The sequence below is a fragment of the Sorex araneus genome, chromosome 1 (assembly GCF_027595985.1).
Source record: "Sorex araneus isolate mSorAra2 chromosome 1, mSorAra2.pri, whole genome shotgun sequence".
In the NCBI taxonomy this organism is placed as follows: domain Eukaryota; kingdom Metazoa; phylum Chordata; class Mammalia; order Eulipotyphla; family Soricidae; genus Sorex; species Sorex araneus.
In genome coordinates, this window is record NC_073302.1 from 87856630 (window position 1) to 87883372 (window position 26743).

General features: G+C 52.0%; 1 protein-coding gene across 1 annotated transcript; it reads right to left on the reverse strand.

Moving 5' to 3' along the window:
- Positions 1 to 514: 514 nt before the first annotated feature.
- PSAT1 (phosphoserine aminotransferase 1) lies at positions 515 to 25467 on the reverse strand. Its single transcript, XM_004612965.2, has 9 exons — positions 25324 to 25467; positions 19863 to 19923; positions 18102 to 18171; positions 15285 to 15490; positions 12780 to 12952; positions 11802 to 11971; positions 8629 to 8757; positions 2469 to 2606; positions 515 to 1885 (listed from the first exon to the last, which is right to left on the reverse strand). The coding sequence occupies exons 1-9, from the start codon at positions 25381 to 25383 to the stop codon at positions 1780 to 1782; spliced, it is 1113 nt and encodes a 370-aa protein (XP_004613022.1). The 5' UTR covers positions 25384 to 25467; the 3' UTR covers positions 515 to 1779.
- Between the last annotated feature and the right edge of the window lie 1276 nt (positions 25468 to 26743).

Below are 26743 nucleotides of genomic sequence, written 5' to 3' on the forward strand. Positions count from 1 at the left end.
TTGGGACTCATCTAGTGGTGCTCAGGGCTCACTCCTGGCTCTGCACTCAGGGATCGCTCCTTGCAGGGCTCTGGAGGTACAGGACGGTCTAGGGATTAAATCGAGTCAGTCGCATGCAAGGCAAGTGCCCTGCCCACTGGACTATCCCTCTAGCTCCCAAAACACTATTTTAAAAGCAAGTGTGAAACAGAGATACAGCTCAAAGGACAGAGCACATGCTTAGTTAGCAGGTGCAAGGCCCTGCGTCTGACCCCAGCACATGTCCCTGTCAGCACCGCACAGGTACAGACCAGCAGGCGTGGCCCAGGCACCCTGCTCCCCAGCGCCACTAGGTGTCACCCTAAATAAAATACTTTTATGGGATGAAGAGATCAAGTACAGTGGGTAAGGTTTTTGCCCCGGGTTCAATCCCCAGCATCTCCTAAGGTCCCCATTTTCCTGCCAGGAGTCATCCTAAACACTGCCTTGTGTGGCCCAAAATCAAGCAAAAACAAAAAAACACACACACACAAAGTAATCTTTAAAAATAAATTTTAAAGTAAGAGTTGAGAGATAATACAGCAGTCAGGTACACCCCAGCAAGCGCCTGTACAAGGTTCACTTCCCGGCACCACCTGCTCCCTCACCCAGCATAACCGGGGACTGTGTAGGACCCCAGCCAGGGTGTGCTGGAGACCCCCAGCCCGGCAGGGCCCGAGCAGCACCACGTCCTCAGCCCCTTGCACTGAACCACCACGGGGAGGGGGTGGGGCTCCTGATCACTGCTGGGGTGCCCCCAAATCAACCAATCTCTCAGTTAGCAGGTAGAGAAATTCAGACAATGCTTTGGGTGTTTTAGGACTTTAATGTTTTTTACATATGCAACACGACACACTGAAACTGATCCACAGGAGCAAAGACTCAGTAAAGGCTCTGCGGGAAGTCCCACCATCAATGGTTAGGACGCTGGAGAGAACAAGCAAGTGAACGCAGGGCTAAGGGCTCCAGGGAGACGCTGAACAGAAAAGCATCTCTGAGAATAAAGGAACAACCAAGCAACCAACTGTCTCTTCTGCCCACGGGAAGGAAAATAAAAGTGAATCGAAGAACTTTTTAAAAATCTTATGAAAAGAAAGGCTTTACAAACGGGGAGGTTAATTGCTGCCAGTGGGATGTGTAAGCCAGAGGTTGAAGGTGAACAGATACCCGAAGTTTTTAACTACGTTCCTACAAAGAACCGTATTATCAGAAATATAAAATGCATAGATCGAAAACTATACAGTATTAATACCGGATCTGCTCTATAAAGATGTCACTCTTATCTCTATGAAAATAACCGTTCAAGAAAGCTGCACTTGCCTGACCCTGGACCTCCCAAACGCACACCGCAATGCTGCCCTTCGGGAGAGGATAAGATTCAACACCTAGAGACCCCTGCCCCCCATGGATCTCTCCCGAGCCGAGAGTTCCTCTCCAGAATCAAACAGCACTGTCTGCAAAACCGACTGCGATTGAGCTAGGAAAAGAAAAACAGCACAAAGGAAAGGGAAGCAGGAGTCGTTTGAGAAAAGCCAGAGGAAGCTCTTTCAGTCCCCCCGATTCAGGTCAGACGAAGCCCCAGCAGCTCGACAGCGCGGTGGGGTTCGGCTGTTCTCTGCAAAAGGAGGAAACCGCTACTGAATACAGTCAATCGGGAGAGAGGCCATGCGGGTGAGGTTTGTGCAGCCTCCCCATGTTGCTGCTCAATTTCAGACATGGGCAGAGTAGAGGGTAAGGAGTATGAAGTCGTGGGGATTGGTTTCACAGCTGATGCATCTCCAAGAAGTTTTTCATGAATGCTGCCAGCTTCTCCACATCCTCGAGAGTGACAGCGTTATACAGAGAGGCACGGATGCCTCCCACGGACCTATACAAGGAAAACAAGGACCAGTCAGGAACAAGCTGTCAGTGGAGCCCCAGGGCAACCCTCTCCCTGCAGCGAGAGGTAAGCTCCCCCAGACGGAAGACTCCCGAGAACTTTCCACCTCTTCATGTGCTGAGGCCCCATCAGGCTCACACACAACTTAGATCAACTCAACAATTCATTCCAAGCAAAGGAAAATGGAGGCTGGGGTGAAAACAAGATAACAAAAAAAACGGTGGGAATCCACCTCACAATGGTGGGGAGCAGACAGCCCTCAACAGACAGGCAGAGGTCTCTCTCCTCGAAAGGAAGGACTGTGCTTCCCAGCGCATCCAGACTTATGGATGTGAAGCGTGACGGGAGCAGTGCTTCGTCCTGGCTTGAGAACAGAGCGGTCCCAGCCAGCTCTCAGCCATGAGACAGCAACGAGGAGACTTTCACGAACTGCATAAGCAAAGGCAGGAAGAATCATGCCCCGTCATACAACTGCTCTCTCATCTCCGACAATGCCTGTGCGTCTGCCTCCCTCTGCGTGGAAAACAGCAGTCAGTTCTCTGATCCACTTCTCAGCTGGCCGTGCCCTCACCTGTGCCCTTTCAGAGAGATCATATGGAGTTCCTGAGCCTTATCAAGAAACCTCTTCTCCAAAGCATCATCTCCTTTGGTGCTGCCGATGCGAAACGGAATATTCATCTTGCTTCTATTCCGGGGCTCCACTGGACATCTGGAAAATATGTTGATTAGGCCCGTCACTTTTCTGCAATGTGTGATCTACAATTCACAGGTCGAGAAGAATCTTTTTCCAAATATCAACACCATATGCAAAGAGATTTAAAAAAAAATCTGTGTGAGGGTATTTATAACTGAGGGAGTTCACTTTTGTGTGTGGGCGAGTTAAGTGGGCATTCTCTTCTTAGAGATCTTGTTGGCACTGGAGACAGTACAGTGGGTAAGGTGCTTATCTTACACGTGGTGGACCCAAGTTCGATTCCTGGCACCCCATATGATCCCTTACGCACTGCTAGGAGTAAGCCTTGAGCACCCCAGGTGTGGCCCACAAAAAGAAATCAAGAAAGATCTTGTGTTTGATTTCATGAGCCTCAGTCTTCTCATTTAATTCTCAGAAATAGTGATAATAATAATACCCCACCTCAGACCCGCTGTGAAGCCTCCAGCACAGGCGGCCAAACAACCAGGATGTGAGTGGCTGTTTCTTTACAAGGTGCAGAGAAAACATTAGGTCCCAGCAGGGGCTGTGAGACACAGCAGTCCCCAAATCTTGTCTCACACAGACCTTTGCTGTCACTGGACCTCTGTGTGGAGCCTCCACTCCTGAGTAGCTGGGGTCATTCCCTGAACCCAGAGAGCTGCTGTGTGGAATATGCGAGCCCATATTTCTCAATTTCTATTTTACATTTTAAAATAGCCACAAACTCGCTACAGTCTTCCCTAGAGAAGGTAGGAGACAGTTCTCTACTTTTAGAATCTGGGGTGACCTTGTGACATGCTTTAATCAAGAGCCCACACCAGTGGGACCACAGAGACAATGAGCAGGGATAGGGTGTTAGCCTTGCAAGCGGCTGACCCAGATTTGATCCCGGCATCCCATATGGTCCCCGGAGCCCAGCCAGGAGCAACCCCTGAGCACAGAGCTGGGAGCAAGTCCAGAGCACAGTTGGGCATGGCCCAAGCCTGTCAACTCTCCAAAATGAGGCAGAGTGCCCCCAAGGCGATGCCAAAGAGGCAGGCCCCAGCGCCACCGCTGCCATGCTATCTAGTCCAACTTGACACAACAAATACAAGAAATAGCACCTGCTACCAGCCAAGAAGTAGTACCTGCTACCAACATATGCCTGAGGTCACTGCAGACGCCAGGCCCAACACCACCAGATGACACTGAAGACTCACATGACATAGAAGGACCGCCCAGCTCGACTCAGCCCAACCATATGAGCCAGAGAACCCAGAGCTAAGAAAATGGCTGGGGCTTTAAGACACTGCCTTCAGGTGTTAGGGCGTGTGGAAGCAGATACCTGGCAAGTCAGAGCAATGTCTAGGACACAGGAAATGCCATGGGAATATCTATTGAGTTGTTGTTTGTGGGTCACACCTGGGAGTGCTCAAGGCTCACTTCTGGCTCTGCATTCAGGGGTCACTCTTGGAGGTCTCAGGAAACCAAATGGGGTACAGGGGATGGAACCAGATGTACTATGATTCCAGTTCAATTGTTGGATTTTTTTGTTTTGTTTTTTTTTGCTTTTCAGGCCACAGGGGTTACTCCTGGTTCTGCACTCAGGAATTACTCCTGGCAATGCTCAGGGGACCATATGGGATGCTGGGAATCGAACCCAGGTCAGCTGCGTACAAGGCAAACGCCCTACCCGCTGTGCTATCGCTCCAGCCCCCAATTGTGGAATTTTTAAAAGTTCATTTCATCATTTGAAAGGGAGGAAGAGGCACAGAATGATCCCCCACATTTGTAGGATATAAAGTAACAAAATAAAGAAGCAACAAAAGCTCAAAAGCATCAGAAACTGAGAATGGGTCTTTAGCACTGTGGGGGAGGGGAAATAGGGGTGGGGACTCAGGGGTGGGGGGGAAGGGAAGCTGACACTCTAGTGGATCGGGTGCAAGAGCAGTAAAATTATTTTCCCGTCCCTAGCAACCAAATGAGAAACGCAGAAAAAGTGCTGACTAGCTATTTGGAGATGAAAGAACAGTTAAATATGTAATAATAACCTCTCTATTTTCTTGGCACATCCTATTTTGTTCCTCTACGTACGTCTTGGAGAGCCCGGCAAGCTACCGAGGGTATTCCGCCCACACGGCAGAGCCTGGCAAGCTACCTGTGGCGTATTAGATATGCCAAAAACAGTAACAAGTCTCACAACGGAGACGTTACTGGTGCCTGCTCGAGCAAATCGATGGGCAACGGGGATAACAGTGCTACAGTGCAGTGCTATGTCTACAAGGAGGGATCCATTAAAATGAAATAGCAAACAAAAGCCGTATAAAAATTCCCTACTGGGTATGCTCTTCACCAAGGGTACAAAACACCTGTTGAAGTTAACTGGAGCCCGTGCACAGTTGCAGGCAAGAGGCAAAGAAGGAAAGCAAGTGAATACCCCTGCATTTGTTTGTTTTTTTTTCTAAAAAGGTGCTATGTTGAACAGTTGACACAAATTAAAATTTTAGTGGCAACTCTCTTTTGATATTCCGCTGCCTCAGGCTCCCCAAATGAAAGTCCAATTACAGAGGCAGAACACACACAAAAAACATTTAATTGAAGAAAAAATCCTTGAGGAGGAACCTGAGTTTTCACGGGAGAGTTCCGGGGCGCTGGGGTGGCAGCGGCAGGCTCTGGTGCTGGGTGTGGGGTTGTATTGAGGGACTGGGAAAAGCATGATTAACGGTATTGTCAATCCTGGACCCTCAATAAAATGATCAATCAATAAATAAGAGGCAGTTAAGGAGCTGTTTTTACAGTTTTTCGTTTCGGAATCTGTAGTTACAGTATTGACAGAGATGCAGTAACCCCACTGATGAAATAATCCGCCTGGTGGGACAGTGAACAATCACATACTGCATGTTGAGAGGCATCAACAGAAGCCTCGGAAGCTCTCAGGACAAGGAAAAAGTCCTAGGTGGAGGGACAGTGCTGGCCAGATGTAGGGACAGTGCTGGCCAGACTTCCCACAGTCACTTGCAAAACAGACAAATGTCAATCATCATGGCGTACACTTGAACAGTGTTCATATCAATCACAACCAGAGCGACTCCACAATGGGACGTCTGAGAGACTCGGGGGCTTGAAGGGCTGGTGCTCAGGATCCACATGACAGAGACGCCGGTTCAATCCACCGGATCAGAGATGCCAGTTCAATCCCCAGCACAGGCACACAAGGCCCCCCGAGCACCACCAGGGGGCAACCCCACCAGGGACAGTTCTGAGCACTGCCAGGTGTGGCCCCCTCCACAAAAAAAGAAAAGAATCTGTATGTAAAGTCCAACCCCCGCCCCCAATTTACCCATCCCCTCATGAGATGATCATTGCCAGACAGCAAGGAGATCACTGAGGCTGGAGATGCTGGACTTGGCCTCTGGGCAAGTGGATCAACACCACAGCCAAGACTGTATCTGGAGAGAGGCTGGGGAGAGAGTGGGCGGGAGTGAGTTACTCTCAGTCTCCTAAGATGCTACGTCGTGATGGGGCTGGAGCGATAGCACAGCAGGGTGGGCGTTTGCCTTGCATGTGGCCGACCCAGGTTCCATTCCCAGCATCCCATATGGTCCCCCAAGCACCACCAGGGGTAATTCTTGAGTGAAGAGCCAGGAGTAACCCCTGTGCATCGCCAGATGAGACCCAAAAAAGAAAAAAGAATTTAAAAAGCTTTAAAAAAAAAGATGCTATGTAGTGACATTTCACTTGAAAAAATTCTCCAAGGGCAGGGGACACAGGCATGCAAGGAGTCCAGCCCAGATGAGGCTGCGTGTTGGAGGGGGCCAGGATGGGGTGAGACGAAGGCGGGCATCCATGCAGAGAAATGCATTTGCAGACAGGGGACCCTTGCCCCCCACCCAGGAAGTGCTCCGACACGTCCGGGAGCAGGGCTGGCTCCAGCATCTGCAGACCTGCCAGTATCCACACGGGACTGGATCCTGCAGCCATGAAGGGCCACCAGGTCTGAGTGATGCACAAACTGAGCACTTCAGGGCGGATGCTGCACTTCCCGTGGCTGACCCAGGCACAGTCCCTGGTGCCCAATAGGGCCCCTGAGATCCACCAGGAGTGATTTCTGAGCGCAGAGTTACATGGCCTGAGCACAGCCAGGTGTGGCCCCAAAAACAAAAAGCAAAAGGCAAAGCCAGAAAGATAGCACAGCAGGTAAGGCGTGCATGCAGCCGACCCAGGTTCTCCCTGCCCCGAGACCCCATAGGGTCCCCCAAGTACCACCAAAAGTGATCCCTGAGCTCAGGGCCAAGAGTAAGCCCTGAGCTTCAAGGGTGCACCCCCAAAATAAACCAGGACAACTTTACTCCTTTTATTTAACTTGCTTATATTTTTTCAGGCCATGCCAGCAAGCTCAGGGGCCATGTGGCGCTGAGACCTCCTGCGTGCAAAACCCGTGCTCAGCCACCTGGGCTCTCTCCAGCCCTCCGATTCAGCTCTGAACATGCATGTTTGGGGTGCAAAGTGCACCCCCAAACTTCCCAAGTCTATAACCAATACACCAAATGCATGTTGCCAGATAAACAGCACTGCTTTCCATCTTTCCCTTTTGTGTCATCGTCCAAAAGTACTTCTTGGTTTTAATCTACATTTTCTATGGAAGCTGAAATCTTGTCCTTTGTCTGTTAAGACAACCAGCTTGTTTGCTCAAACCGATCAGTGCCCACTCTTGGCAGTGCCTGGGGGACCTTATGGGGTGCTGGGGATTGAACCCTGACTGGGTACATGCAAGGCGACAGCCTTGCCCATCGTACTCTCTCTCTACCCCCACATCTTCCTTCCTTCTGGTACCTGGTGATCTGTCTTGGCAGATCTAGATGTAACCCCTCTTTCTGGGGTTGGGGACAGAAGGAACACTGTTTCTCAGACTTATCATCCTTTTTTTTCTTTTCTTTTGTTTTTTAACCAAACCCAGCTGTACTCAGGGCTTACTCCGAGCTCTGTGCTCAGGGACCAAGCAGCGGGCGTGGTTTTCTCAGGGGTAAGGAGCACAGGCTGGGAGCAGAAAGAGATGCCATTGAGGGGGAAGATTCTCGCCTGCAGGCTAGCAAGCTGGCAGCAGTTTGCAACAGACTCTGTAATGATGCTGCACAGCCCTCGTGCTGGTGCCTCCCACAGGCAAGACTCGAGGCGGGGACAGCTAATCTCCCCACCATATCCCATAAGATGCACAAACTGTCATCTTACACGGAACTCTCACCAGGGCAGCCTGGCTACCCCAGTCACCTTAGGTCGACAGGCCAATCAAACCATTCCATGTCACCCCCCCACCACTTCGCTCTGGGTTAACCTTTTCCACGAATTTGAGGGGTTTGCTTACAGCCATCCTAATCTGAGTTCTCACTAATACTGGGGCGGGAGAGAGTATGGCAGGTCGGGGTCGTGCGTTGCACGTGGCTGACCTGAGTCTGGTTCCTGGCACTACACAGGGTTCCTCCAGCACCTGAGCCTTGAGCACAGCCAGGTGTGGCCAAAAACGCACCCGCAAGAGGAGCTACTTGTTAGAGAAGGTCCTGCAAAGACTGAGGCGGACTCCACTGTTGCCATAGGGAGGCCCACAGCCAGCAGAACCGGGAGAGGCTGGGCCTCCCCTCCCCGAGAGGCCCCACAGGGAGAAAGCCACGAAAGTCCTGCCTCCAGAGAGCTAAGGGTGAATCCCAGTTGGTTTAAAACACCTAGTTTGTGACTTAACACTTTGTACCAGGATCCCCAAGCAACAAATACAAGCCCTAGGGCAGAGATCCAGCGGTTAAGGCACTTGATTTTCATGCTGTTGACCCGTGTTCAATCCCCAGCACCACATATAGTCCCCGAGCCCGTCACCAGTGATCCCCTAGCACAGCCGAGCATGGCGCTGAGGCTAAACAACCCCCCTCCAACTCTGGCACACCCAGTCCACTGCCCTCGCCAATCAAAGGAGAAAGCAGAGAGCCTCCATTTTCCAAAGGTCCCCACAGCAAACACTCCTGTCCTCATTCACGAGAGGTAAAACGCAACAGGAAACCCATGAACTTACACGTAGAAGCCTTGAGAGTTATCGATAATATCATAGATCATTTGTGACTTGAGGGAGCTCAGCTTCTCCATGGCGGCCGCACCCCCGTTATTCTTGATCCACTCCAGGACCATGCCCATCACGTAGATGCTAAAGGAACAAAAGGACAATGAGGAACACACAGGTCACAAGAAGCATTCCCTTCGGTGGCACTTTGCCCAAGCGCCTAGACTAAGGGTATTCAAGCAAAGGCTGTTATTGATGTTGCTGAGAAAAGCCAACTGAAGGGTATCACTGAATAAAAATGATGATAATGATGATGATGACGACTATTATGCCAAGGGAGAGCCAGGGGAGTCGGATTAGGGAGCAAGACCTAGGGCCCTAGTCTACTGCATGCAAGGCAAGCGCCCTACCCACCATGCCAGGTATTTGCTGCTTCTCTGCTGGGACAAAGTTGTAAGTGACAGGCAGCCGAACTGTTCTGAGTGTGCACACGTGTACACTCCAGAAAGCTGCTGCACGTGCTTCCAGACTCAGGTCAGCCGCCGGAACCAAAACAGCGGCCAGCAGATCACAGCTGACCACAAAGCACGGCCCCACCAGGCTCTGGGCTGAGCCACACTCAGCCTGCAGGTCAGCCACCAGAACCAAAACAGCGGCCAGCAGATCACAGCTGACCACAAAGCACAGCCCCACCAGGCTCTGGGCAGAGCCACACTCAGTCTGAGCACGGCACTTTCCCTGGGCTGAGCGAGGCGTGTGACCTGCAGCTATTACATCGGGTTGCCAAGTCTCTGCTTTTCTAACAAATGCAATGGTGTCCACAGGGAGAAAGGAGGGCAGTTAGGATGGAGAAGGGACCACCATGACAATAACCGTTGGAAATGGTCATCTGGGCAAGAACTGAGTGCTAAAAGGGGTAAAAGGATATACATGATAACATTCAGTACCTGTATTGCAAACTGTAATGCTCAAAATTAGGAGAGAGAGAGAGGGGAGAGAGAGAGAGAGAGAGAGAGAAGTGCGTGCCATAGAGGTAGGCAGGAGGGAAACTGGGGACATTGATGGTGGAAGATGTGAAGGGACGAGTGTTGGAACGTAGTATGAGTGAAACCCAATCAGGAACAACTAAGTATCTCACGATGAACCAATTAAAAAACAAAAAGGTATGACCATTGCTTCTATCAGTCTGAAAAACTTTCACTAATCCAAAGAAAATAAACTGAATTAATTATGAAAAAAAGGAAAGAAAGAAAATTCAAAGGCACCCAGACCAGATGAACTTCCTCAGCAACCCACGCTCTGCGGGGCATAGGGCCCAAGGCTGGTACCCACACTCTGCGGAGGGGTGCGAGGGGGGATGGGCTGACAGCCGCCCACTCGGAATGCAGCCAGGGTCCAAGGCGGGGAAGGCGCCGAGAAGGCGCAAGGATGCCCAGCCCCTGGGGCTCTACTGAAATTCCCAACTCACTCACTCCTGCCCCGGCCACCCTCCAATCCCAAAGCTTCACAGCACAACATACAGGGGCCTGGGGATGCGAACACAGCTGAGACGTGGTCTATATTCCCCCACTAAGCATAACAATGAACTGGTTTTTACCCTTCGTGCTAAAATGCCACCTATAAAGTACACTATTTCCATCTAAGCCAGCCTGGTAAATGACTGAGTACAGCTCCACGGGGCCAGGAGACAGGGCAGCAAATCCAGGATCCGTCCCCAGCACCCCATACAGACCCGAAGCTCACCAGGAGTGATCCCTGAGAGCAGAGCCAGGGTGAACTCTGAGCACGCCAGGTGTGGCCCCAAAGCAAAAAATTACATAAAGCCAACACATTCACTCCACGAACCACACAACAATTTAAACAAGGGTAGGGAATTCCCGAGTAGACATGGTGAAGTGCACAGTTCCCGGCTGGGTACAGGGAAAGGAATTAACAGGCGTCTGCGTGGGGAACTGCTCCCACCATTAACTGGGAGTTCTGTGTACCCCCAGAGTTTAGGGTACCTTGCAGCTTTCAGTGGTCACCACTTTCAGCGGTCACCACGGTACAGATGAGAAGACCTTGTTACTTTCACAACTTTTCTGAAACAAAGACCCTCTGTGCAGGTGGGCCTAGAAAAGCAAGAGAGTTCCCAGAAAACTCTTCCTGGCTGTTCCAAAAAGTTCCAACTCTACAGTTGGGCCACGGGAGTCGATGCAGTGGCACAACTTTGCCAGACACTGGTGAAAAGCAGCCCAGGCAGGCCCTGCCCCAAGGGAAATCCTGGAAGGCACAGCTGAGTCCCTGACACCACCGTGACCCGCGCTGAGCTGACGTTCTGGGCCCTGCCCCTGAGCTCTAGGGCTCAGGCGTCCCGCACCCACCAGGGGACCCAGGTTCCCAGTTTGATGGAAACCGGCCTGGTCCGGCAGGCTACTTTCTCTGGTATTCGTTACCTTACTGTTCTGCCGCTAAAACAGATTTCTGCTGCAAGGCTGGTAGCCATGACCTGCTGGTGAGGTCGGAAGGAAGCGTAATTTTCCGCTTCTTTCTGCTTCTGCACTAACTGTTCCGGTGTGTTCTCAAAAGGGTTAATCCGAAGGACCACCTGACACTTCAGCACTGTCCTGGACTAGCCCCCAGAAGCCCAGTTATCCTCACAGTACAAATAGGCTCCCCGGGGTCTGTGCTCACTCAGCCTGGCTCTGAATACAAAAGTTTCTTTCCAACTCTGGAACCTCTGCAGGGAAAACAGAGCAGAAGTCTCGGCCGTGCCGCCAGCGACGGGCCGCAGCAAGGCCGTGTGCAGGGAGCCTGTGTCTGCCTGGAAACGCTCTCCGCTGGTTTCTCACCGAGTTGTTTGTGTACTGCAAATGAATTCAAGTTTTTCAAGCCACAGATGGAGGATTACAGCTAAGCCACCGAGACCTAATTTCTTGTAACTCTTTCGCAGGGAAGCGGGGAATCACAATACAGAATGGGCTGGTTCGGGCGGGTTTAGGCGCTCGCCTTGCACACTGTGCACGGGTTCGATCTCTGGTATCCCATATGATTCCTCAAGCCCACCAGAGTGCAGGACGGGAAGGCAGCCCCAAGCACCCCCGGGTGTGGCTGCAAAACCAAAAATCAAAAAGGTACCTCTGCTCTGATGGCAAACAGTGGGCACCCCGCCCCCCCAGGACACCCCCCAGGCTGAAAGCCAGCGCTACCTGAAGCAGGGAGGGGTGTTGTACAGGGAGCCGTTTCCAGCCTGCACTCGGTACTCTAAGACGGACGGGCATTCCCGGAGAGCGAAACCCAGGAGGTCCTCTCGGACAATCACCACCGTGACCCCCGCGGAGCCAATGTTCTTCTGGGCGCCGGCAAAAATCACCCCGAACTGCAAGAGAGAGAAACATGCCGCCTGAGAACTGCTATGGGCGGAGATGCGCGCCGCCTCCCAAACTCTCTCCAAAGCACTTTTACAGCAAAATGACTCCTTGTATGCCTGTTCGGCATATGTCGTAATTCTGCTCAGAGAGTAGCAAATCAGTCCTTTAGGCTTTTTGAGAGCTCGAAGCTAGAGGGTTGTAGCTCAGGTAGCCTGATTGCTTTCATTAGCAAGAGCTTACCCAGGCCCGTCAGAGAAAGGTTTTACTCCGGGTCAGAGGCAGCGTTAAGACACTCACCTTGCATGCCTCTGATCTGGGTTCAATCTTACCCCAAATGGTCCCCTGAGCACAGAGCCAGGAGTAAGCCGTGCGCACTGTCTGTGGCACAAAACCAAAGGTTGAAATACATTCTGTGTCACGTGCTGTGAGATGATGCTCTGGGAAGCAAAGCGACCGTCCACTCGGAATGTCTTACGAACATTGTGACCCCCGGGGAGTGCTGCCTATCCGGTGTCTCTGGATGTGGTGGTGGGTGGGGTTCCAGGGACAGGTTGGTTCCCTGAGCTTGTGTAACCATGATAACCATGAAAACGGCAAGTGCTGACTCCCGACATGTCGGCCAAAACAACTCTGTAAGAGCTAGAGGTGGGTCGATTCTCCTGAACAGGAAACCGTCTGAGTTGATCATTAACAGGACGCCAAGAATGTCAGCACCAGACATTCCTCAAGGCCTGAGACCAACTGTCCCACAGTCTAGCACTTCTACGGCATGTCAACATGCCTTGAAGAAAGGTCCCCCCGGCCCCATGCTTGTACCTTGGAAACATCCACTGGCTTGGAGAGGAAGTTGGAGGACATGTCACACACCAGCTCAGTCCCCTTGATGTCGGGGATGAAGTCAAACTCCACGCCATGCACAGTCTCGTTGGCGCAGTAATACACATAGGAGGCGTCTGCGCTGAGGCTCCAGGTGCTCGGGTCTGGGATCTCTGTCACAGGAGACAAGGGGAGACGTTCTTATTCCCACCCTCCCTTGAGACGAGAGTCAGCCCACAGGGACACACCTCCCCCAGCAAGGCAAGGCTGAGTCTGTAGTTTCCCCGAGCCACGTGCCCCAGCCACCCTTTAGACTTTCGCAGGAATGACCCATCTTGTCAAGAACGGCGTAGCTCCCACAGGCCCAACAACTCCACTTCGTGGTGCCTACCCCAAGGCACAAGAACACTCATTCAAAGATAGATGCAGTCTTCTGTTCACTGCAGTGCTTAGGGCAAGAGCCACACTGTGGAATCAACGCAAACATCATTCAGTGACAGGTAAGTGGATAATGAGGTTGTAGTCCAGATACACAATGGGATGAGTCTATACAGCCACAAGGAACAATGAAATCATAAATCACGAATCACGAAATCCCCGTTAATCGTCAATTTCTCGAGCGGGCTCAGTAACATCTCTATTCGTCCTTTCCCTGAGATCTTAGAAGTCTCTCTCGACTCGGCCCTCCCAATGATGACGCACTGGAGGCTCTTTCAGGGTCAGGGGAATGAGATCCAACTTGTTACTGGATTTAGCATATGAATACACCATGGGAAGCTTGCAAGACTGTCCCATGTGGGCAGGAAACTCTCAGAAGCTTGCCAGTTTCTCCCAGAGGGAGAAGTAGGCTACAAGATATCACTTCTGGGAGCTCACTTTTAAGTCTCTGGATGTTAGCTGTTGATGGAATTACACACACCTGGGTTCCTCTGCAGGTACCTTCATGCATGAGGCCTGTCCGAACGTGGCAGAGAGTCTCTTTTCCACATGTCTGGCTGTCTTCCCTGGGGCCCCTGGAAGGGGATGGGCTCCAGCTTCCCTCCCCACCCCAAGCAGAGCTCCCGGCGGCCGAAGACCACCGGAATCTAGCTACAGCCATGATCAAGGACCCTCTCCACACGTTCAAAATCATAAAGGAACGATAAAATCATAAAAATCACTGCTACTTGGATGGAACCAGAGGGTCTCACGTTAAGTGACGTTAGGGCAAGAACAAATATTGATATTCTCTCTAATCTGCAGTATTTAGAGTAATATGTGTAAGGACTGGAAGGTATCAGAGGTAGGCAAGCCCTAGGCCTATAAGGAAAGACCAGAAAGGGAGAGAAATGAGGGGTCGAATTGGCAAGAGGTGGTCTGGAAGTACAGGGGCAAGAATCAGGGTTCTATGTGGGCAGAGAGACACAGTATCTGTATTTATCTCACTGCTACACCATTGAAACCAGGGGACCCCAAGTAGAATAATTAACCCTGAAACTATCTGTCCAGGAGTCAGGGGGGGAGTGGGAGAGATCCTGAGGTCACTGGTGGAGGGGTGGGGTCCCAGGTCGGTGAGAATGGAGCCCAGAATATTGCACACCTGAAACCCAACTGCTCACAGTATAAATCCTGGCATCCACACTGAAACAAACTAAGAGGGGCACGGTGCTGTCACTGGACTGGGCCGCTTCTCAGCTGGAGTCCAGGCAGCTGCTTCCTAGACCCTGTCAGTCTCCTCTGGCTCCCAGCCCTGCCCCACCCTCAGCCCAGGGGCTCCAGCCGAGTCCAGGCTGCAGCATCCAAGTCAGGCATGGCCTCACGGCTGGTCTGCACAGGGCCACGTGGGACAGCACAGGAGACAGTGGACGTACTTGAGCAGAGGGACTGGAAAAAGGGAGGAGGTCAGGAGGAGAGCAGGGGGAGTCACTGAGACCTCGAAATCACCCAGAGGGAGACAGGGACCCAGACTCGACACAACACTGTCGGGGGCTGACCCAGGGCTAGTCAACACTGTCAGAGGCTGACTGGGGCTATCAGGGGGCTGACCCAGGGCTAGACAACACTGTGAGGGAACACTGTGGGAAGAGCTGGCACATACCTAGGGCTTACACCAGCCTTGGGCCATTCATGCTCAGCTAAGCTACAGTTTAAATTCTGTTTATGAATATATGACCTGAGCTTATGTGTACTTTCCACAGCAGCCAGTGAGCAGTCCTGACCAGTGGAGGTGTCTACTGACTACTCAGAAGGAGAAGAAAAAGCTAGAACGCCTACAGATTCCTCAAGTTCTGAGGGACCAGCCTCCCGCCAGCATCTCATGTCTAGCATTGCCCCAGAGCTTGTAGAGTTTTTTTCTGTTTCTTGGTTTTGTGTCTGTTGCTGCTCGGGGCTTACTCTTTGCTCTGCACTCAGGGACCACTCCTGGTGGTACTCAGGGGACCATGTGGGGATGCCCGGGATCCAACCCAGGACGGCCGTGTGTAGGGCAAGCAAAGTTCCTGCTGTGCTCCAGCTCTCAGCACTCACTTGTGTAACTGCTGAGCTTGGGGTAGACGATGTTCACAGTCCCAAACTTCTTGGCCTCCTCGGCAGCCTTTGCGGACCATGCCCCGGTCACCACATAGTCGGCACACCGTCCAGGTTTCAGCCCAATCAGGTTCAAAGGGACAGCACTGAACTGGCCGGTGCCACCTCCTTGTACAAAAATCACCTTGTAGTTGTCAGGAACAGCTCTGGGTCAAAGCACAGGTGACAGTAAGCACAGTGTCTCGGAGGGCCGCAGATTCTCTCCCAGGGACTACCCAACCAACATGCATATACCCCAACATACGTATGCATATACCAGTGTACCCTATAGGTACACATACACAAAATCCAGTATGTATATACCACTGTATCCTACATGTACACGTACAAGCACAACATGTATATACCAGTGTATCCTATACTTACACATATATACATAAAATATGTATATGCTAGTATATTCTATATCTATACACATATACACATATATCCGTATATATTATAATATATGTGCACATTAGAGAGACCACTATAATAAATACACTATAAGAGATGTGGTGGGGCCAAAGAGATGTCCAGCAGGTTGGATGCTTGCCTTGTACACGGCCAACCCAGGTTTGATCCCGGGTAGCACACTGGTTCCTCCAGCACTGCCAGGCGTGATCCCTGAAGCACAGAGCCAGAAGTGTAGCCTGATGTTATAAAGAGAAGGAAAGGGAAGGAAGGAGGGGGGGGAGGAGAAAGGAGAGAGGAAGGGAGGAAAAGAAAAGAGAAGTGTGGTCCAAGTGGTCCCGGAGACAACGGCAGAGGGAAGGGGCACTGGGCTAGGGGGCAGGCGGTGTGGCCACAGAGGCACGAAACACTGTCACTGACAGTCCTGCAAATCACAGTGCACAAAGAAAATTTAAAGAAAATAAAAAATAATAGTAAAACATTAATATCTTGGTTAAGCCCAATTCAATGACTTATCTCCTCACTTCCGGGCAGCTGTTTATCAGGCCTGTCTGGACGAGGATTGCAGATCTCTGGTCATCAGTAAGGACATCATTAGGATCTCACTCTCAGTCCAGTGGCTACTGCTGCAGATGCGTGCACATGTATGTACACACACACACACACACACACACACACACACACACACACTACCAAGAGTAAGAGCAATGCAGAAAGATGCTGCAGAAACCAAGCACCAGGGGCCACCAGACGCAATCACACAGGGGCAGCGTGGCCAGGGTGGCTGCTATGTCCCTCTGCACTTGCCTGAGTGAGGCGCTAAGCTCCCAGCGCCTGATCTGGGCCATGGCAACCCAAGTCCTAGAAGGATCTATGTGCCATGGATGTACTCTGAAGCAATGCACAAGGACCGCCTGCGAATGCCCTGGGCCTCACTGAAGCACCATCTCCTCACTGTGGCAGAAGTTAAGAGCGAAAGGATTCAAGTCCTTCATGGGACGTGGAGAGAGCAGCTGGAACGGCCCCCAGCAGTAGGAAAGGCCAGTCCAGGGACAGCCAACTGGACGCAGGCCTCTGGGGGAGCACGCAGCTGTCGGAGGGTGTCCGGCACAGGGACAGAAAGAAGGTGCAAAGGGCAGAGCAGTGTGAGAGGGTCCTGGGGCCATGCTAATGTGACCTGTCCCTACTGGCTGCCGCGCTCAGTAGTGGGGCAGTGCACATACACAGGGGCCAGGGGCCCACCCCGGCACTCCCCACCACAGCTGGACTATGACTGCAGTCTGTTCGGCAGGTCCTAGGCGGAGGCCTGCTGCCGGGGTGCCAGTAGGAAACTTGGTTAGAAGAAGGAAGCTGAACCGGGAATTCTCAAGAGGCGTACAGCCATGTGGGTTCAACGCACAAACGGACCGACATTTCTCTCGAAGGCTAGGGTGGTCCCGTGAACCTCACAGGGACCAGGACGCTACAGAATTCATCATTCACAGGCTGGAGTGGCAGTACAATGGGTAGGGTGCCAGTCTTGCACGCGACTGACCAGACTCAGGCTCCCCACCCCCCGCCCGAGCACTACCAGGGGTCATCCGAGTGCAGAGCTAGGAGGAAGCTCTGAGCACTGTCAGATATCTGCCTCCACCCCTAAAAAAAATAAAGGTTTATAACTGAGACTCACTCATTCTGTGCCGGTTCTGTACTCTAGAAGCATAATGGGCTTCTGCTCTCCAAAAAGTGTCACCAAGCCTGCCTCATCCAGTGAATGCTTTATCACTGGTAATAATTTCATTGTTTGTTTGAGCTTTAGGGTCATGCCTTACTGTGCTCAGGTTATCACTCTTGGTGGGGCCCAGGGGACCCTATGTGGTGTCAGGGGTCAAACCTGAGTTGCCTGAGACTTACGTCCACTGCACATTCCACCACTGTACTATTTCTCAGACCCCAAGCAACAGTCTGACCCAAAACGATCAGCAAATTCCAGTTTTCTGAGTGCAATTATTCAGAAGACAGAACATGTTACGGAAACAAACTGTTAAAAAATCACAATAACTTCTAACCTTTCTGGAAACTTTGGTGGCTCTGGAGGGAAAGAAGAAGGGAAATGGGAGGAAGAAGCAGTGCTCCCAGGGTACAAGTGACTACTAGTACTACTAGTACTACTAGTACTAGTCATCAGTGACTACGGGTATGGGGCAATGACACACTCACAGAGGCCTGAGGTGAAGCCCCAGAGCCCCACACTACCGTGAACCAAAAGTACATGGGGAAAAGTGTCTCAAGATTAGAAAAGTAACAGTATTTCAAGGGTTTGATTAGCCAGGCACCTGGATTATCCACACTTGTCATAACTCATCTCTAGTACTTCAGACTTACAGCAACTCCCGCACAAGATTCTCCGTGTTGTTGATAATCTTGGCGAAATCTGATGACCTGTGGCTCATTTCTGTGGATGAAAAGATAAAGAACCACGTTCAAGTTGGAGACTAAGTGAACCAAGTGCAATACCTTTAGCGGGTAGTACAAAATAACAGAAGTTTCTCGTCCTTCTTTTTCTTGAGATTTTAAGTTTTTTAAGATTTGCCTCCACGGTGGAGCTTCAGCCAAAGCTCACATCCTTTCAGGAACAGGCTGATTTTCAACACTGCCGCTTCAGAGTCACCATAGAATTTTTCACATGGTGCATTCACTGAAAAGCCTGTCTGTTATGGACCCGCCTCCAGCCTCTGACTTGTCCCATCTTTCTCCCATCTAAGAATCAGGGCCATCAACGCCTCAAGGGATGATCAGAATTCTGCATCTGCTCTCAGTTCAATGACCACAGCCCAATCTCAAGCCCACAGGAACAAACCCAGCAAACCCTCTGGCCTCATACCCAGCGGCCTTTAGAACCACCAAAAAGAAAGAGGGCCTGGCCCTCCTCATTAGTATCGTGGTCAGTGGCCCACCTGGCACTCGGGAGATAGGGTTCAACTCCCTGGCGGGGAGGCTTCAGCTGCTCTTTGGGGGCAGGCAGGGTGCACGCCTTGCAGGAGGCTGACCCAGGCTGGATCCCTGGCACCCCCCGAGTCTGCCAGGTGAACCCCAGAGTAAGAGCCAGCTGCACGTAGCTGAGACAGAGAGAGAGAGAGAGAGAGAGAGAGAGAGAGAAAGCCTGAGTAATAGTACAGGGTTTAAGGCATAAGCCACACAAGGTCCACCCCAAGCAGTCAGAAACAGACCTGGCAGTCCCCAAGCACCAGCAAGGTGGCCGGAATCATCCCTCACCCGAACCATAGGCCTGGTTGGTGCAAAATCACCAGAGAGGCCCCAGGTCCCCTGAGAACTTTTTGAAAGATCCCCTCCCCCACAAAATAGGAGGGAGAGAAAAAGATATCGAGCAAATTTTCAAACTCAGAGTTCTTTTCCCAAGATGGAGGACATAAACTAATGTAAGTATTGTCGTCCCCAGAAGGCTTTTACATCTCACAAAGTCCCTGGAAATAGCAGGAAGAAGTGGTCATTGAGGGTGAAGCAATGCTGTATGCCTGGGCCATAGCTATGCAGATTTCAAGGTCTCCAAAGAGCAAAATCAAAGAAGAGGCAGTAAGCTGAGTAGCAGGAACCCTTCCACAGCATTTGTGCTGGTTTCAAAATTGCTTCCACAGGGGCCGGAGACACTGCATGGTGAGCAGAGTGCTTGCTTTCACCCAGCTGGCCCGGGTTTGAGCCCCAGCATCCCATCTGGTTCCAGAAGTACTGCCAGGAGTGATTCCTACGCGCAGAATCAGGAGTAAGCCCTGAAAACCACTGGGTGTGGGCCCCCAAACAAGCAGAAATGCTACTATCATTCTTCTATGAAGCACGCATCTGATAATTATGTTCCTGACATTCTACAGGCCTGTACAAGATAAGCCACCTTGGGTGCCAAACGTGACAACAATCAGTCCCTTTGAAGAACGGGGAAGGTGGCCCAGAGACCGTAGCATAACCTCTGCATGCAGGAGCCCCAGTTCGATCCAAGACAGAAGCAGACTCCAAGTACGGGCAAGAGCCGTCAACTGTCTTCCCTAGCAACACTGGGTGTGTCCTGCCCCCCACCCAGGAAAGATGTTCCTTTAAACCTAGTTACTCACAGGACCCCAAAGCAACTCTTACCAAGGACGCTAATTCCAGTTCCTCTGTACTCTAATAATTCCTTCTGTATTTCTAGCAGGACCTAGAAGAAATAAAACAAGACCATCTGAATATAGAATACACAGCTCCCTGTGTGAGTTCAGGGAATTAAAAAAGCAATGATGGGGGAGACTGAAGTGGTCTCTCTCTTTTTTTTAATTTTTTTTGTTTTTTGAAGTCGTGTCTTTTGACCTGACAGCAGTCTCATGAGCATCATCCACATACCTGGGGGGATGGTGACTGGGCCACAGCCAGGGTCTCGGGCCATTCCTATGTGAGGGCACACCACCTATCCTCCTGCTACTCAACGAAGTCTCTCAGCCGTGAAAATCAAGACTCGGAAACCCACCTCAGTGAGTACAGGGCTAGGGCTCGGCAGCAGGGCATTTGCCTTGCCTAGCTGAGGCCCCTGGTTCGATTCCTGCCCCCAATAAAGAAAAACAGAAGTTCTCAGGACATCAGGAGACAAGGAGTGCGGTCTCGGGTAGGGAAGAGCATCCAACCCCAGCCTCCAGGGGGACTCGCCTTTCTGATGGGAAGTCACTTCCTCCCATCTCTGCACCAACGGGATTCTCAATAACCAGCGAAAACCCCACCCACGTCCAGAGAAAGGGCTGCAGGCTCCAAACCTGAGGAAACACGCATATTGCCATGAGACTGCATTTTCCAAAGCTTTCTGTTGCATTCCGAATAAACCCATTTGTTTTATTGTGGGGGTTGGGGTTTATTTGGAAGCGGTTGGGTTTGTTTTCCCCTTTGGCTTTTGGACCACAGCCGGCAGTGCTCAGGGCTTACCCCCAGCTCGGCACTCAGGGATCACTCCTGAGGGGGCTCAGGGGACACAGGTGGTGCTGGGGCCTGAACCTGGGTGGGCCATGTGTAAGACAAGTGCCCTACCCACCAGCCTATGTCTTCAGCCCCACAAATAAACCCATTGTGGTGGTGAAATAGTTAGCTGCCTTTTGTTCAAGGTAAACACAGTGGAGGCACCAAGATAACTTAGCCGCACACCCCTAAAAGGTTTGTTGACCACCTCTTGAAAGGACCCTAGGCTCATAACCACACAGGCCGAGCCAAACAGGTGGGCTTGTCAGGGATCAATCCCACGGGGTTAGAAGTCCATGGGAGGGATGAATGTAAGGGCCAGAGCTCAACACCCCCTTGCAAAACACAACCCACTTAGGAAGGTGCCCACTGCTTGATTTTCAGAGAAAAGTTAAGTATGGAGTCAGAGTACAGCAGGTAAGGTGCTTGCCTTCATGCAGCCGACCAGGGTTCAATCCACAGCACCCCTATGGACCCCCGAGCTTCAGATGTGACCCAAAAATCAAGGAGGGAAGAGAAGGAGAGGAGGAGGGGAAGGGGAGGGAGAAGAAAAGAAAAAAGAAACATGCAAAGAAATAAGCAACTACAAACTGAAAAGACAAAACACCTACAAAAAAGAAAAAAAGAAAAAAAGAAAAAGTCTGGATCCAAGATGCTGAAATGCTCACAAGTGAAGTGACAATCAGCAATGAATGACCCCAAGGCAGACGGGAGAGCTGGGGTGGGGAAAGAACAGAGGTGAAAGAAAGCAGACAAAAATGATTTCTAGTTGGTACATCTCAGAGAGCACTGGAGCGATAGCACAGCGGGTAGGGTGTTTGCCTTGCACGCAGCGGATTTGGGTTTGATTCCTCGGTCCCTCTTGGAGAGCCTGGCAAGCTACTGAGAGTATCCCACCCGCATGGCAGGGCCTGGCAAGCTACCCGTGGCATATCTAATATGCCAAAAACAGTAACAACAAGTCTCACAATGGAGACGTTACCCGCTCGAACAAATCAATGAGCAACGGGACAACAGTGCTACAGTGCTACATCTCAGAGATGGGCTCATGACAGCTGCCTTTGAGCTTTGTGGAGGTGAACCCTGGCTGGAAATTAAAACAAAGTTGGGCTCTAAAACCACAACAGCGATGGGATGAGACACTGGCCAGCCACTGGCCATCAGAGATGGTTCCCCGGGAACGTGCAGGCTAAAGAAGACATAATGAAACAGTGGCGCTGGACAGTGACTTCTTGCAAAACAGTATTTGCACAAGACTGGGGTCCTGGGAGCAGCTCAGCTCAGGCGCAGAGCACCCGCCTCGTATACCTGCGGCTAAGCTTTCATCCGTAGCACCACGGGGCATTCACGGAAGAGATCACAGTCACGACAGAGCGCGACCTGGCTCAACGCAGTGCAGCAGAGAATGTGCAACCCCAGCTCTGTGCAACAACAAAACTGGCGGAAAGGGAAGGGGCTGGGTTTAATCACCTGGAAATTTGGTAAAAAGAAAAAAAATCCCCTGAGGACAGGTTCAGCAGTTTGTCATTCTATAAATCAATAGATCGAATTAACTCTTGTGAATGCCTCTCCTTAGAAACCAAAGAGAAACATTCAACAGCGATGACCGGACTCTCTCATCAAGACTGTCCTGCCCAGGGGCCAGAGAGCTAGAACAAGAGGTAAGGCCTCGGCTGCACACAGTGGACCAGGTTCAGATCCCTGGCATCACATTTGGTCCCCAAGTACCACCAGAAGTGAGCCCTGAGCACTGAGGCAGGAGTCAGCCTTGAGCACAGTCAGGTATGGCTCCCAAACAAAAGCAAAGAAACAGAAATTGCATTGCCCAGGCCTTCTTCAATCGCTCAAAGGGCTGAAGCACGCTTTCATGCAGGAGCAAGCGTGATTCCTGGCCCTGCTTGGGCCCGAGCACTGCTAAGTGTGGCCCCAAATGGCAGGAAAAATATGTTCCTTTATGGACACTCTTGTTTGACAATACATCTACACATTTACAGTCACAGTCATTATCAAAAGTTTAAAAAAAACTTTTACCCAAAAAGCAAATCTTTCTAAGCCAGTGCAATTAATTTTTTTTTCAAACTGCAGGAGGCAACTCTCTTGTAGGCCATACATACTTTTTAAAAAACATTTTAATTCAATGACAATGGTTCATGGCATTATTTAGGTGGCAAATAGACAGCTGCATGTTCTGTGATAAACCATGATCACTCCAGAAGCCCAGTCTCCACTCTCCTGTGCATAGATGGCCCTTTCACCCTCTCCCCTTGGAAAGCCACCTTTCCTCCGAACCCAATCTTTTGCTTTTATTTGGCCACTTACTTTGTTTCTTTATCTTCCACAAGTAACACCATGATACTTGTCTTTCTCCTTCTGACTTATTTCACTGAGCATACTCGTGGCTCAGGAGTTTGGAACAAATGAAAGTAAGTTCCAAATGACAAAATTTCTCCTTCTTCTTCCTCTATCTCTCTCCTCTCTCCCTCACTCTCGCTCTCTATTTTTTCTCTTAAATAAATGGTGGTATCCCATAGTGCCTATTCGTTATCCCTTCATCTGTGGATGAGCACTTTTAAATCTTCAGTACTGAAAATAAAGCTACAATGAAGTTAGAGGTGCATTTATCTTTTCAACACCTGTTTTTGTATTTATCAGATTAACGGGATTGTTTAGGCTCTCCATACTGCATTCCATGTTGGCAGCCATGACAGTGGACAGAGGCTCCTTATGGACACACAAGGTGAGACAGAAGCAATGCATAGAGCAGAGCAGAACACAGACATATGTGTGCTACAACTTGGCTAAATAATATTTCATAAGGGTTTTGTTTTCATTCAAATTACATGCATGTCTTGTAAAACTGTGATTACAGTACAAAGTTGCGAAAGCAGGCTAGAGAGATACTACAGCTGATAAGGTTTGCACATGGCAGGCTCAAATTAGACCCCCGCACCACAGATGGCCACCTGAGCCCTGCAGGAGTGATTCCTGGGCAGAGCCAGGAGAAAGCCCTGAGCATTTTGTGTGTGTGTGTGTGTGTGTGTGTGTGTGTGTGTGTGTGTGTGTGTGGTGGGGGGAGGGGTGTCTTGGTAGAAGTTTCTCTAATCCCTATTCTCTAATTAACAATACTTCTTTTAGGTGGGGGTGTTCAGGGCGATTCCTGCTTTTAGGTGGAGGTGCTCAGGGATGGCCAAGTTCCGAGGACCATGCAGAATCCAGGAATCCAACTGCAGTCAATACATGGTCAATAAAGTACAAGCCAAGATTCTAATCCCTGAACTATCTCTCTGACCCCAGACTTCTGTCATTTCTTTCCTTAAATCAATGGCAAAGAGCACAGGTGAGGCCAAAAAAAAAAAAAAAAAAAAAACCTCCTCCTGGGAAGATCAGAGGTATCTAAGCAGTATTACTGATAACAATGCCATTATCAAGAGAATAACAAACCACAGGAGGCAAAAGCACTTTGCAGATGGAAGAGCATGGATAAGGGAACAGAGATGGGGGGGAGGGGGGAAGGGGGGCAAGAAACAGCCCAGGTGCCTCAAACACTGCAAGAGCCAGAAAAAAATGAAACCCCATGCACTCACTCCTGTGAGCACTCGCTACTCGCCAAACTCTCTTCCCTTCTATCGTGCTTAGCAGTCTATTCACAACGCAGAAGAGACTGTGCCAGGGACAATTCTGCCCGCTTAACAGTGGGGCTTTGTCAAATACTTGGCTCTGCCTCCTACTGGCAACTGCATATTATCAGATTCATACCGGCTGGAAAACACTTTGCAGCCCGGGCGCGGGCACCCATGCGAATGACCCTATGTAGGGGGCCTTATCCGAGGGGCCCCGTGCACGGCGCCCAAGACTGTCACCTCCACGGTAGGGCGCCTGGGGATGAGGAGGAGGGAGAGATGAGAGTGGCTGCAGCAGGGCCGCGGGCTGCCGGTCCTACTCGCCTGGATGAGCCTCCCCGGCTCTGCCCGGAGCGGAATTCATTTGCTCCTTTCGCTCCGGAACAAAGTCAGTCACCCCACCTGGGCTGGGAGCCCAGAGCCCATCAGTTTGGACACTCGACTGCCTTCAGTGGACAAGCCAGTTTAGAAAGAGGAAAAAAATAAAAATCACCCTGATCGGGAGCAGAAAGAGGCTTCGGGGACAGGCAGGAAGGGGCGCGCCGACGCGTTGCGCACTCACCTGCGCGCGGGATGCGGGGCGCGCTCTGCAGGGGGGTTTGCGGCCCCCACCGCCCAGGAAGTCAGCCCCAGCCCGAGCAGGGACAGCCTGGGCAGCGCCCGCAGTGCAGCCCCCCGCCGACAGCTGACTTGATGCGACGTGCCCGAGAGCGGCACCCCGAGAGCACGCGGCCTGCGCCCTAAGCGCGGGCACTTGCACGAGCCTCGTGCCGCCTTCCCGCGTGCGGACGTCCTGCACGGGGCAAACAGCGAGGCTGCGGGAGGGCAAAGCCCCCGATCTGCAGGTGCCCGGCGCTCCGAGCCTCGCTTCGGACCAATCGCGAAGCCCCCTCTCCCCCGGGCGAGCACGGCCGCGCCGAGCACCCACGGGCCCGGGGTTCCGAGGGGAGTCCCGGCGCCGGCGGCCGGGAGGCACCCAGGCGCGCGCGGGCACTCACCGAGCGCGGGAGCTTGGCGGGCCCGGCCCCGAAGTTGACCACCTGCTGCGGGGCGTCCATGATGCCGCGGCGGGAGTTGCAACCTCAGTGCACGGTGCCTGGTCGCGTGGCCCGCGCCGGTGTGGGCAGGCGCCCGCCCCCGCCGCCGAGCGCGGCCCCGGTTGGCCGGCGCTCCGCAGGCGCGGCGCTGATTGGCCAGCGCGGAGAGCCCCCGCTTCCCATTGGCCGCGCCGCGCCGGCCGCTTCCAGTGCTCGGGTCGGTGCAAGGCCCGCGGGGGATTGCGCCAGCCGGGCCGGTTCGGCGAGGCGGGTTCAGCCAAGCCCGTCCGGAGTCGGAGGCGGCGGCCGGAGACGACCCTGCCAAGCTGCCCGCGCGCTGCGGCGGCCTCGATTGGGCCGAGTCCACGTCTCCCGGGTCTCCAGACCCGGCCCTGCGGAGACGGGATGCAGATCAGCGCGCGCCGCTTCGCCGCTTCGAGCCCGGTTCGTTCCGGCCCGTCGGGTCGGGCTGGTGGGCGTTTCTTGCAGAGCGGTGAATTCTCCGAACTTGTTCAAGCACTCCCCCACCCCCCATTCTAGCTGCGGGACCCTGGTGGCCCCCGACCGTGACGCTGGGAGGTGGAGAGTGGAGAGGGGGTGGCGGAGCCTGGTTCTTTGCACGTCGCCAGGGGCCCGGGACGCCAGGAGCAGCGGGGACTCGCCCACCCCCGGCCCAAGCTGGCGTCTGTGGCTCCCCGCCTTCTTGCAGGCGCGAGCAGCGGGCTGGAACCCGGGCGCTCCCGGGCTGCGCCCGCGCCGAGCAGCTGTGCGTTTGGAAACGCGAGGCAGACACCGGAGCCCGCGCAGCTCCCTTAGCGACCCTCGGCCCGTGCAGGTCGGGCTCGCGGCCAGGACTGTTCATTATTTTGCAAAAGTGCCCTGGGACAAGTCCCTGGTGTTCTCCAACAAGGAGGACGAAGCACATCTCTGCAAGAAAATTTTTTTAGTTTTCATCCTCTAAACTAAGTGCGAGGGCCGGAGGAAGAGCTCAGCCTTCCAGCGCCAGCCTTACTCACGGCCACCCCTGCTTCGACGCCTGGCGTCTCAGAGGGTCCCCTGAACCCCACCCCAGGGACCCCTTAGTGCAGAGCCAGGAGTAATCCATGAGCACTGCCGGGTGTGGCCGCCCAACTTAACCATGAGAGTAATAATAATAAATGAACGTAAACTTTACGTACTACTCCACAATTTGACTTTGGAATATAATTTTTCCCCTAGTCTGAGTAAATTTGGTGAGCCAGGCTCACAGGGCCTACTCACATTTCACCACATAGTTTATGATCACAGATTTTATGTCAAAATACTTTCTTTTCCCAAAAAAAAGGTCAGGTGTGGCCATTAAGTAAAGCTTAAGGTTATAAACTAATTTTTGAACTAAAGA

What these genes read in the sequence shown, in the direction of transcription:
- PSAT1 (XM_004612965.2), bottom strand. Translation starts at nt 25,383, where the DNA reads ATGGACGCCCCGCAGCAGGTGGTCAACTTCGGGGCCGGGCCCGCCAAG. An exon ending in AATCTTGTGCGGGAGTTGCT is followed by an intron (nt 15,491 to 18,101) that starts GTAAGTCTGAAG and finishes GCTTTGACCCAG; the next exon opens with AGCTGTTCCTGACAACTACA. An exon ending in CAAGCTCAGCAGTTACACAA is followed by an intron (nt 12,953 to 15,284) that starts GTGAGTGCTGAG and finishes CTCCTGTGACAG; the next exon opens with AGATCCCAGACCCGAGCACC.